We start from the raw sequence: 13,945 nt of genomic DNA, 5'->3' as shown, positions 1-13,945 counted from the left end.
TTCTTTTAAATTGCTAAATGGCATGCAAAATTAAATGTTGCCTCCACAACTGCAGCATAACCGACAGCCAGTAGAAATTCTAATGCCAGCCAACAACTTCATTCTTCAAATAGACATAAAAACTAGAGAAACGAAAACTATTGTAATAAATCCACACATCTGCGGAAAAAAAGCAAAAACAAACCAAAAAAATGTTAGTGCTGCGGAAGCAAATTTACTTGTTCACCAGCAGAATGTGAGCTGTAAAAGTTCTATGCAACTACGGAGAAATGTAAAAAGTATAAAAAAGAAAAAAAAACATTTTCTTAATGAACTCGCCTTCTAAAGCAAGCAGTAAACCAGCGGCGTGGCCATAAACTCCGCAGTTTTATTTACTTTTACATGAAAATGGTCATAAAGCTATTGCCGGCAGCAGCAGCAGCAGCAGCTTTTCTTTGTTGCATGGTAATTTTCAGTTGTAACTCAGCGGTGCAGCAAAATAACAGCAGTAAAAGAAAAGTGCAGCACAGCGTGCAGCTGCCTTTGCCCCAAGCGTACAAAAGCGTGCAACTTCACCTTAAAAGCGACGGTTTATGCATTGGCACTCTGTTGACTTTATGCCCAAAAAGTCGAATTGTTCGTACGGCAGATGGGTTACTCGTGTACCTACATACAGACAGACAGAAAAAAAAACATGTGCATTCAGTCATACGCACATTCGTACACACATATTTCCATGTTTATGGCATGCGACAGCCTGCGGCATTCTAGCAGTTAGTCTTCGCAGCCATGCCCACATCCTTCTTGGCACTCAACGCCTGTATGGCAATGGCTATAACACGGAAAATTAAAAACAAAATTCCATTCGTATATTTTAATGCCTTTCAACGCCATTTGCACACTCCTCCTATTCATCTGCGAGTGTTGCATATCATTTGTGGCGTTTTTGCATTTGTAGCATATGCAAAATGTTCATTTTCATATAAATTAACAATGCAAAAGCACAAACGAAGCGTATAGCAACAACTTTGTTGTTCTGACTGCAGCGCAACTTGTTTACACAGTACACTTTTGTTGCTGCAACAATTCACCGTAGACTGCGTAAATATTTGTTATACTCACTGTGTTGATTCATTTTCCCCCATTTGACCTAACTTCAGCTTTTGTTTAATTTAATTATATCACTTGCACGCGTATTTTCTTTCACGCTTCTCCATTTAAAAGGTAAATAGTATGTGAACACATACCCACATAAACAAGTGAGAGAGCTACTGCAGTTCATGTTTTTTCATGCTGCCGCTGGTGCTTTCACTTTACTGCATTTCTAAGTAGTGCACCGGAAATATGCCGGCACGTTCGTGTGCTCTCGTGTTTACCTTCATATTCTGTGCTGTTTACAGTGCAAGTTCATAAAAAATTAGTAAAACATCTTCATGGTGTTTTCTGTTGATTTAAGGTGTGTCACAGGGGGAGTTGTTTTATGCCGTTAATTAATTACAACTTATCAAACAAACTTTTGCATAAATAAATCGATTTTGTAATTCCCTTCAACTTTTTTTCTTGCTGTTTGTTTGTTGTAATCTCTAATAGACGCAAAGCTTGTATTTTTCAACAGTTGTGAGGTTAAGCCTACATATATGGCGAGCACAGATAGCAAAGCAATTGCCGCCCTCTACAAGGTTATTTTGATTCCAAATACAGTTTATTCCATTCTGCTGTTAAAACGATTAGTCAGAATCAAACTGCTTTCTTCAAATAATAAAATTTAGCAGCTGTCAAATATGTATCTTTTCTGAGCAAGTTTGGATGAGGATACTTAGCTAAGAGCGCTAAACCTGAAACCGGAGGCGAGAGTGTTTTTTCCAAGGCATAGAAAACTAAATTTGTTGTGAAATTTTGTAAAATTATGCCAAACTCTCGACATATTTATAAATAGCTCTCTCAGTGAGCGTCTGACTAAAAATTGTTGCAAACACATTTAATGCGTCGCGAGAGCTCGTTACCTTGAACGGACTTCGGCAAGGGGATGCCCTCTCATGTCTCTCCTTTAATATTGCCCTTGAAAAGGTTATTAGGGATTCTGCCGCAAACACAAAGGGAACTATTTTGTTTAAATCGGTTCAATTGCTGGCTTACGGGGACGACATAGACAAAATCACATTCTCGCTGCTGAGCTTGAAAGAAGCCTTCGCAAGTAATATATTGAGAGAGCAGCAAAATGTATGGGTTTAAAAATAAATGAAGCCAAAACTACACAAGCGCTAGTTTTAACTACATCGGACTCTGTCACACACAATGTGGGTAAAATACTAAAAATCGGTATCTGTGGTTTCGAAGTAGTGAAGAAATTTAAATTCCTTGGAGTAATCATTAATCATGATAACAAAATTTCTGCAGAAATCGGCCACAGGATTCTTACAGCCCACAGCTGCTATTTTTCGCTGTGTCAGCATCTAAAGAGTCGCCTCCTAGTAGAAAAACAAAGATTTCACTGTATCGCTCAACTATAATTTCCATCTTGTTTTACGGTAGTGAACACTCCGAAATGCAGACGCTGCTGATTTTCGAGAGGAGAGTTATGTGAAAAATTTTTGGCGCGATATGCGATAAAGGCGAGTGAAGGAAATATCAATCAAGAACTCGAAAAACTATATATGCGCACCCATCTGTGATAACCAAAATCATGATCAACAGATAGAAATGAGCAGGTCGCATATTGCGTAAATGCCACATACAGAGAAGTAGGGGCCGCCCGCTGCTTAGATGGATTGACGGTGTAGAAGAAGACGCAGGCTTATTGGGATTTCGGGCATGGAGGACACAGGCACGAAACCGAGACAATTGGAGGCATATGCTATATCAAGGGAAAATCCGACCAGGGTTGTCCAGCCAACAGTGATGATGATGATGAGCGCACATTTCATTATTTTTATTTTCATAAAGAAAAGTAGGCAGCCTCAGCTTTTGTTGTAACTTTATCTCAATTAGGTTCTGGAAATTGCAGCAGGTTAAACTCCCACGTATTCATTATTAACCCCGACATACTCAATATATGTACGTATGTTTGACATGTAAAGGTACCCCCGCACGACGCCAGCCACCTATCCTACTCATATACCCTCTTAAACCCACCTAACACCCCTTTCCATCTGGACCCAACCGGTCGAAACAACATCATGTCGATGATAGATGAGATAACAAAAACAAAAACAACAACGGTTAAAGCACTTGGCTGCACTTCCCTTCACATTCTCGCATACTTCGGGTGGTCACCTCTTCTGCTAACGTTGCGAAGTGAAGTCGGCGATAGCTTTGAATCTAGGGTTGTCAAGTGAAGGCGACACCTATGTAGTAAATGTTAGCGGAGAGTTACAGGTCATAGCCTTGTATTTGTATTTGAATTCTGTATATTTGTTTTCTCAAACAAAAAAAAAGGCCTAGGGGAGGCAGAATCACAATTTAAAAAAAGAAAATAAAAGAAAGAAAAATAAGAATAAACATGTTAAACAGCTTTCAGTTTTCACTGCAACTTCTTTTCTAAATTGAAGTTTTATGAATGTTAAAATTTAAAAGAACAAATTGTATAATGTTAAATTTTAGTAACCTGATAAATTTTAAAATTGATTGATAAGTGCAATCGAGAAGTGTTTAAAAAGTTATGATTCAAACGAAAGGTCTCAGAAAATGTAATACTAATTTAACTCTAAGTTATCTGAATCACCCATTGTTTGCATAAGTAATGAAATGTTAAGATATGCATGTGAAGTACTCCGTTATGTAATATTTGTCAGGTCGGCTATCTTCTTGTTCTATTTCCCCTTTTTTCTGCGCCTGAGTAGACGTTCACGTAAGACGAGCAAAAAAAATCGAGTTTCATTTAAGAAATCCTATCTATTAATAATTTAAATAACAAATGTGGAGCAATAATTGATTGTTAGGTTTATTTATTTATGTATGTTACTTTGTATCAAAACCTGGAATTTGATATTCCATTACAAGCTTCAGAATGATGTTTAAGAAACAATTTTTTTGCTAACTAAATGGCCAATCTGCTGTTCACTTTTGAACAATGTTGCAACAAGACCTCGCTGGTGTGTACAAATAAACAGTGTATATGCCTATGTATGTATGTATATAAACATATGTAATTATAAATTTTGCTCAGATTTCAACATATCCAACAATCAGAAATCTCAAATTACTTGCCTTAATGTTCTAAGCACAAAATGTAAATTATTTCTCGAGCATTGTATGTGCATATATACATACATATAAGTACCTGTACCTATGTACATATGCATAGCTATTAAAAAATAAAGAATTATTTCAAACTCCATCGTAAACATACATAAATAAATTTGTGTCCACAAACAACGACCAAATATTTATAAACAGTTACCCAACTACAGCGCATAATGGGTGGTCTTGCTGCATATTATTGTCTCCCCTAAAAGTTTGCCTTCCAAGAGCTTTTATTTGTTTATAAATATGAAACTAATGTACGGTTATGTGGGGAAAATATGAGAAGAGTAAATTTTTGGTATTTTCGTTTTGCTAGCAATTACTTTTTTGACAATTAACATTTATGTATGTGTGTTGGTGTATATATGTACATGCATACATACATATATTCCTACAGGCTGTATGACTCACCCAAACACGCCCGGGCTAGGCTCGAGGATCCCAATAAAAAAAGCGAAGGTCCGGACCACAATTGGTGAGCTGAAAGTTCTAAAACGAAAGAGAAAAAAACCTCTGATGAATTAAAAAAATTCCAATACGATTTTTTTATACAATTTCTTTTTTTTTACCCGCCAGTATTGGACTTTAACCCGAACTCAACCCCTACCGTCAATGTATCGTTCCCTTCCTGGTACTACCGTTAAGTAAATCGTCGGGAGGCGGTTATGCAGTAGGCTCTACGTCAGTTACTTTTCACATGCAGTGCGTCAAAAGTTGCATTTACTTATATCCCCACATTTTTATTTATTTCAGAAGCAAACCACCCTAGTTGGGTCTACCCACCCCTCCCACCAAACTTATCTCACCTCGACCTAAGATTTCGTTTCTTTGGCGAGCAACGTCTGTTTAGCTTCCGCTGACCTCATAGATATGTGCATTTTGCATAACGCCGATTGCTGACGAAATTTTATCCCACGCATACTTTGAAGTAATCAACAAATATAGTTTTACCAGATTTGGCAATTAGCTATAAGGAACAACAATTTTGCGCGAGCAAGTTGGACTGCCACATCACAGGGTTGAGTCCTTCGCAGTCGATTTCTCCCGCTCGTTTCACATGTATTTACCCACTCGTATAATCATTGTTCAGATGGCAACGAAGTAAGTTCGTGCAGACAATGTAAAAAAATTTTTGTGTACTACTTTGATCGCTCTGACAGATAAGCTGACGTCATTCGTTTTGTGTTTCACAAAATTTAGCTTTAGCTTAGTGACTAGGCTTAGCTTAAACTTTGTGAAACACAAAAGGAATAACACAGAACCCAAAGTTCCCCTCAAAAAGAAATTTTTTTTCACCATACCTAACGAGCAAGCCTGGAACGCAGACTGTGTTGATTTTTCTCCTATACACACCAGCACAATTTCAGTTTTTTTTGTAAACACATCCCCTGTTTCGACAGCCAATCAGCTGACACTTTCAAATTCGCTGAGAGCCGGTTAACGGTGTGATATAGGCCACACCTGTAAAAATCTTTTCAAGATGAAAGTCATCATGATGTAGACTATGTTTTCTGGTATTATCGGATCTTCGGATAGTGCGGCTAAATCACGTTTGTTAGACGCAAATCGTGGGCATACAAAAACACATGGCTTGCATTCTCCTCTCCATGGCATACTGGACATACATAAGTGGCGGCTTACATACCCTAAAGCGATGTATGTCCTTCTGGTAGCATCTATGACCTGTCAAGAATTGGCAAGCTGGATAAAGTTCGCCATATGGTAGCTTCGACTTAACCAACTTTCGTTGTTTGGGATTAGCGTTAAGGTTCCCATCTTCCTTTTGTGTATGTTAGATTTCACAACGAACCTGCCATTTTAGTCTTCTCTCGCCGATATCTGCATGTATCTTTATTTCTTGAGTTATTTCTTGAGTTAAATTGTAGTGCTCCATGTCTTATCTGAAAGAGAGCAAAAAGAAGAATAATGGTTTCGGGAAGTTAAAGCCACATACATATATGCATGTCCTCAAGTGCCGTATGAACACTGTATGTACAGATGTACCTATGTAACTTATAATCTTCTGAATACAAGCATACACAAGTACATACATATTTATTTTTTATATATAACTAACCATTTTTTCTTTTATTTTCAGGTAAATAAAAAACTTATTGAACGATTTTGATACACAAAATTCCATAAAATCATGAGTAAGTTTTGCTATAAAAATTTTATTGTTAAAAAGTTCATTTGAAATTATTACAAGTATTACTTTTAATTTTTCATTTATGCTAATATTTGATAATTGTAAGCACTTTTATGCAATATTGATTAACTTTTCTCACATAAGGCACATGGAAAAAGTATTTATCTACATACATACATGCATACATACACACATACATACATACATACGTGTGTGTTTTCATGGATTTTCTGTTTATTGAATTTTCTTACATAAATTGATTGATTACACAATCAATGCACAACTACTACTACTTTCAAGTAATTAAAAGCCCAGTCATAAATCAAATTGTTTCTTTGACACTTCTGGAAATTCCAAAATGTCTTGTAAGTTTAACACACAACTTTATTAAATGAGCAAAAACTAAGCGTATTTGTTGGCAACCTGTTAATCTTTGTTTATTTTTACTAAGTGGCTAATATTTTCTCAATATCCTAATCCGTGCGCATATGTATCTACGTATGTATGTATGTCTGTATCTGCAACAGTTTCCACGGCATTTTAGGCAAACACCACAAATTTGTACGCGTTTCAATTGCTCAATCAACTGAAAGTCGTCATAATTATTGTTTTTATTATCGACTCCACACTTTTAATTAAATTTTTCTTTGGTTTTATACAACTTTTCTTTTGTATATAGTATAGCGCACGATGCCATTTAAAATTTTGGTTTTAATTCCTGACTTTTAATGCAATTGGAAAAATGCATGAAAAACCATGTTTGCCGACACAACAAACGAGTTTCTTTATGTTGGAATTCCGAAAGTAGTCGTTCCACACGCGAAATGCATTTAACAATTTAATTATCTGCTTATGATTATTTTGTGTATGTATATATATATTTTTTATTTACTATATGTTGTTATCTAACATATGTACATGTGTGTGAGCACATGTATGTATGGTATACATAGGTGTATGAACAGTGTTTTTGCTTTTCGAGCTAATGCATTTATTGATTGCGTTTTGTTCTCTTTGCTCTATGCTCCAACAAATCACAATTGTTTTGGTAACGACAAAAGTGTGTTTCGTGCTTTTGATAAGGGGAAGTTAGTCGGGAATACTTGCATGCATGCATGTAGGTGCATGCATTTGAACAAATAGGCTCATAAAATCAAAGTGTGAACAATAACTGAACAATAAAGAGAGCGGTGTTGTTGGAGAAATTCGCTCGTGAATAACAATAAAAATGAAAAACCTTGCAACAATAATGGATTAGGTATGCTATTATGTGAGCAAATCAGCTAATTCGGTCAAACTCAGTGAGTGTAGCATACTTAGTCGGCCATGTCGCCATCTTCTCTATTCTTACCACCGTGGGCACTTTGTCATTCCAATCAGCAAATCGCAAAAAAAGAAACAAAAAAGCTGCTATTGCGAAGTCATCTTATGTGGATCTGCCTTGAATTTGCAAAAAGGCTTTCAGTTTCTTGGGAAACCCTTGCTATGTACTTACATTCTTACTTGTACATAAGTAGATGTCTGCTGAGAAATTATTCTGAATGAATAACTGCATGCAGAGCTCGATTCAGCCAAGATGATTTTCCTCATCAATTTCCTATTCAAAATCGATAGCCGGCCTGCAGTAAAACAAATTTTGGCCAATAGTCGTAGAAATGTTTTATATAGTCACATATCCGTGCTCCCATTACCAACAACACATAATTACTTACTCAAATAGAACAAATACACCAACAACTGACATTACTATTAAAAAGCAAATTATAGAAAAAAGAAAGTTAAGAAAAAGATAGCAAAAAACTAGATCACCTGACGACAAGAGAAAACTAAACCTAGCTACAAAAATTCTTAAGGATACCTTAAATAAGAGAAATAACAAAGAAATCGAAAATTATTTGAAGAATCTGACTTCCTATCAAGATACAAACTACTCTTTATGGAAATGTACTAAAAAGTTAAAAACTCAAATAAAACACCAACCACCACTAAAAAAAGATGACAATTCATGGGCTGTTACAAAAGAGGAAAAAGCGAAAACATTGGCAAATTACTTCGAAAAAGTTCTATCAAATGACGAAGAAAAGAAAATCAACAACCAAAACAATTTCCACTATGATTTTACAAAAATAAAAAGGACGAATACACACGAAACAAAAAAGGAATAAAACATAAAAAAGCTCCCGGATATGACATGATAACAGGAAAAGCATTAGCGGACCTACCCACCAAGGCATATATATACTTGCGAAACGTTTTTAATGCAATGTTTCGCTTACAATACTTTCCGAAGCTCTGGAAAGTGGCAGAGATTATTGCATTGCCAAAACCGGGTAAAGATCCAACTACCGTGTCATCATATAGACCAAGAAGCTTATTACCGACAATATCTAAAATTGCTGAAAAATTACTGCATGATCGGATAAGCCAACTTCTAGACCAAAAACGTATAATACCGGATCATCAATTTGGATTTAGAAAAAAAACATTCAACTATTCAACACATCCATAGAATTACAAATAAAGTCCAATCAGACCTTGAAAACAATCGATACTGTGCCGCAGTATTTTTGGACGTAGCTAAAGCGTTTGACAAAGTGTGGCATGAAGGCTTACTCTACAAAATAAAAAGAATGCTTCCTTTTGACTACTATCTCATCATAAAAAGCTATCTAACCGACCGAAGCTTCTATATTAAATATGACTATCAATGTTCAGGTATTCATCAAATAACTGCTGGAGTTCCGCAAGGAAGCGTTCTTGGCCCTCTACTATATGTTTTATTCGCCGCAGATATACCACCTCCTACGAAACTAATTCTTCAATTGCTACGTTCGCAGACGATACAATACTATTAGCGTCAGACAAAAGCTTAACTATCGCTACTGAAAAACTGCAGCGATACACAAACGCAGTTAAGGAATGGTTTGATAACTGGTGCCTAAAAATAAATGAAGACAAAACCGTACAGGTTATATTTACTAACAAAACAAAATTGACCGCAGTTCCAATTAAAATAAATGATAAAGCAATTACAATAGAATCAACTACTAAATATCTGGGAATTCACTTGGACTCCAAACTAAATTGGAATCACCACATAAAGCAAAAGGTCAAACAAATAAAAGAAAAACTTCGGCAACTTCATTGGTTAGTCTGCTCCAAATCCAGACTCACTATACAGAACAAACTGATAGTGTACAAAACTATGATTAAACCAATCTGGCTATATGGATTACAGGTGCTATTAGAACGGCTAAAAAAACTCATATAGAAAAAATCCAACGACAGCAATCAAAGATTCTTCGAATTTTGACCATGTCTGACAGGTACACGAAAAATGATGACATCCACAGGACTTTTAATATAGCAAGAGTAGACGAAGAAATCAAAAAGATAACAACAAGGCATTTTTAAAAAATACGCACACACAGAAATGCAGAAATTAACAAACTTCTTGAAAGGGAAAGAAACGGGAAAAGGCGTTTAAAGAGAACCCGACCAAGCGACCTAGTATGATAAATGCTAAAAAACCACAAATATGTAAAAAAAATAATTAAAAATAGTTGTAAAATGTAATCATGTAAAGTGAAACTTGTATTGTATTATTGTATATTATTTAATTGCTATTATTTCGTTTATTTAAATTTTATCGCTTTTGACACTGGCCATTAAGCGATATATATAAATCCTGACCAAATTGTTAAACAACATACTTAATGTCAAAGGACAGATGTATAAAATAAATGGGGAATAAAAAAAAAAAATCTCTCCTTACCTCACCTACTTATATTAATTTTCTCTCTTACTAACTGATATTTTCTATAATGACATTATCTAAACAACTTTATTTCTCTTTGCTACAAAACAACAACAATTTACATTTTGACACTCATTGTTAGTTTTTAAGCTCTTATTTGTAAAGTGTTTTGGCGAAGTAGCCTAATGAGGAGTTTTTAGAAATTGACGAATCTCTCTCATGAACACAAATTAACACGAAAGGGAAAAGTAGATAACATTGGCTTTTCAGCACTAGATAGGGGTAGGGGAAATGGTTGAAGTACCAGTATGGCACTCCCCAAGAATGACATTTAGAGTCATCCAACAGGCAGATATCTGCAGTCAGCCAGAGCTGTTGATGTCGTAGAGAAGATTGATGGGATTTAGGTTGGCGCGCTGCCCCAGGCTGTCGAAGAAAAGAGCACCCAGTGACCAATCCCGGCCATTTACAGAAAAAGTGCTCAACAGTCTCTTTCTCTGAGAGGTCCCCACAGCTTCTGTAATGGGGCTTAAATGGTAAAGGCGCAATAGCAACTAATAATAATAATAATTCAGTTAATTCATGCCTATGTATGTGTCCATGTATGTAGGTATGTGTGTATGTAGTGCTGTAAATACAATTCCTTTCGTAGTGCGTTGACACAATTTAAGTGCTCGAAACATCTGCAAATCTACTTCTGCGCGCAGTGCTTCCCATTAATCATATTGACATTGCAACAAGCGGATTGAAGCAGTTTATTTCGCTTTTTCTGCATTACAGAATGCACTCACAAAGATTTTCATTAAAAATGTGGAAAGCAGCAGTAGTTATAAAAAAATCCGCTTTTTCTTAATAAAGGAGTCGCAAAAATTGGGTCATAAATTTACACCAAATAAAAAGGCAAAACTGGTTTCGAACTAAGGGCAAAGCAAGCAGTGATGCCTACAAAATTAAAAAATAAACAAAAAATTAATAAAAAGAAAGACTCCCTGGTGGCACATCACATTCTTCTCTCATAATTATACCAGTTTTTAAAGTCTTCACTGAGTGTTGATGTACACAAATTAAAAACCAATTTCAATCCTTTTGGCACCAGCATACTTTGGGACTGCACACACGCCGACATACATACATGCATTCTTACCGAGCGTGATTCTTTAAAGCTAAAAAACTTGTCGCATCATGACCCTTCAATTTACTTCTGAGTTTTTTCACCAGCACTTCATAAATCGAGTGACAAAAGTGCATTTCAGTTGTTTTTGGAGGAGACGTGCATTACGAAGCGATAACTTTTTTGGGCGTTGAAGGTTATCAGAAATGCCGCATTCATTGCTTTTTATTATACACAAAAAGAAATGCTTCATTTTAATTAATAGGACTATGAATAAGTTCGTGCGGTTTTTTTTCGAAATTTGAAACTTTATTGACGTAAAATGGTTACAAATTTAATATTCAAAATATTGTCCATCGCTTACTACTACTTTTTCCCATCTTTCTGGCAATTCACGGATTCCCTTTGTGAAAAATTCGGTCGGTTTTGCCGCAATCCACGAATCGATCCATTTTTTGACTTCATCGTAATTACGGAAGTGCTGGTCAGCCAGGCCATGTTGCATCGATCGGAAGAGATAGTAATCGGATGGCGCAAGGTCTGGACTATACGGCGGGTGGGGTAGGACATCCCATTTGAGCGTTTCTAAGTATGTTTTGACCACTTGTGCAACATGTGGCCGAGCATTGTCATGTTGCAAAATAACTTTGTCGTGTCTATCGGCGTATTGCGGCCGTTTTTCTCGCAGTGCTCGGCTCAAACGCATCAATTGTCGTCGGTAGACATCCCCCGTAATCGTTTCATTCGGTTTCAGTAGCTCATAATACACAACACCCAGCTGGTCCCACCAGATACACAGCATAACCTTCAGGCCATGAATATTCTGCGCCGACGTCGATGTTGAAGCATGGCCAGGGTATCCATACGTTGCCCGACGTTTTGGATTGTCGTAATGGACCCACTTTTCATCGCCAGTCACAATTCGATGCCAAAAATCCTTTCTTTTGTGCCGTTGAAGCAGTTGTTCGCATGCCATAAAACGGCGTTCAACGTCTCTTGGCTTCAATTCATACGGCACCCAATGGCCTACCTTTCGGATCATTCCCATGGCTTTTAAACGTTTGGAAATGGTTGATTGATCAACTCCCAAAGTTTTTGCAACCTCTTCTTGCGTTTGAGCCGGATCTTGATCGAGCAATTCCTCCAATTCGGTATCCATGAACTTTGGCGGCGCATCCTCGCGTTCTTCGTCTTCCAAGCCAAAATCACCACTTTTAAAGCGTGCAAACCACTTCTGGCACGTTCGCTCAGATAGAGCATGCTCACCATAAACTTCCACCAAGATACGATGACTTTCGGCTGCTTTTTTCTTCATATTAAAATAATGAAGAAGAATTCCCCGCAAAAACACATTATTTGGCACGAAATTCGACATTTTCAAGTGTGGTAAAAATATTGTTGTTTACGCTTCAAATAAAAAACTTATACTGACGTTTGTGCCTTACGACAGTAGCTCTCCAATGAATGTTGGGAAATGTGGATCGATGGAATAATAATCAAGTTACGCCATCTGTTGTAAAACCGAAACGAACTTATTCATAGTCCTATTAATTCTTTGATTCCGTAAAGCTCTTGACGTGGCACACTAATTGCAGTGAAAAAGTTGAACTTCGGAATACAGCCCATGGAAAATATTAAATGCGAAAAGTGCAACAATTCTTAAATTACATTTTGAATTTCGAATGCTTACCAAACGCTTTTTTTTTTGACAGACAAGCGACCATGTAATTCTGAAGGTATATCGTGAGTACACTATTTTTATAGAATATAATAGTGGCCATACAGCAAATGCTACTCGAGCTCGGCAAGAATGTAAAACTAATTTGGTTATCAGGCTATATCGACATAACTGGTAACGAACGAGCTGATGAAGCCGCGAAATCTCCTCTTTCCACTTGTATGTCTTTCTCCAGAAGAAAAGTATCAAAAGTCGCCACCTGCTTTGCTGCCAACAGAACAATGACATATTGGCTCAACTACAAGCATGCGTACAAAAATATCAACACTAACACTCGGCCGTAAAACTTTCTCCTTCCAAACGCTCCAAAGGAGGGGGAGTTTTTAGTCTCCGGGCATACCATACCGGTTTTCATGATGAATTAGGCATTTCCAATCTCTCATCCACAAAAAACACAACAAAAAACCAAAAAAGAAAACCTCCTCCTTCGATCTCTGCTGCTGTGAACAAATGCTGTGTTAGACTCCACTTAGGACACTCTACCATCACGCATGCACACCCCTGCAGCCATCGTATCGATTTCACCGTACATCCACTCTTACGATTCCTCATATCCTTGTGGAATAAGAAAAAATTATGTCTCATTTTGCGGACAGGTACGACGCGTTGTCAAGTGTGACTGAGGCCTTAGTCGAGGTGCTATTAGTACCATATATCGAGGCCTGTTTGTAACCTGTGCCACTTATGGGGCCGCTGTGTGGAATGAAACGGCGTTAACTGCTATTGGTCGCCGGCATCGCATGGCGTGTCAGCGCATTATGCCGCACAGTGAGTACGGATGCGTTCCAGATGTTGTTGGGTGCGCCTCCTCTTGACCTGGTAGTCATACAGCGTGTTGTTGCCTTCAGGTTGAGAAGGAGGCTTTGTATGCCGCTGCTACAGGTTGTACGGTTATCCGACGGTGATGATGAAAGGGGGTATTTGGAATGTAAGAAGCTTCTAAATGAGTGTGTGTTGAACAAGTGGCAA

The 13,945-nt window shown here is 37.1% G+C and overlaps 1 protein-coding gene across 4 annotated transcripts in view; it reads left to right on the top strand.

Annotated features, from left to right (window-relative positions):
- LOC128855473 (aminopeptidase N) overlaps window positions 1–13,945 on the top strand; it is a 102,819-nt gene that overhangs the window by 28,967 nt on the left and 59,907 nt on the right. The window contains exon 1 of one of the 4 annotated variants that reach the window (XM_054090413.1): window positions 6,328–6,374. The exons of 2 other annotated variants lie outside the window; for them this stretch is intronic. In XM_054090413.1, coding sequence (XP_053946388.1) covers window positions 6,371–6,374 — 4 coding nt within the window. In that variant the 5' untranslated portion in view covers window positions 6,328–6,370. Of the gene's footprint in view, window positions 1–6,327; window positions 6,375–13,945 lie in introns of those variants that run through there. One more of the 4 variants, XM_054090414.1, reaches the window with a different exon arrangement.

This window comes from Anastrepha ludens, chromosome 2 (assembly GCF_028408465.1).
Source record: "Anastrepha ludens isolate Willacy chromosome 2, idAnaLude1.1, whole genome shotgun sequence".
Lineage (NCBI taxonomy): Eukaryota > Metazoa > Arthropoda > Insecta > Diptera > Tephritidae > Anastrepha > Anastrepha ludens.
The sequence above is the reverse complement of the archived record's forward strand: the minus strand, read 5'-3'. Positions and strand labels throughout refer to the sequence as shown.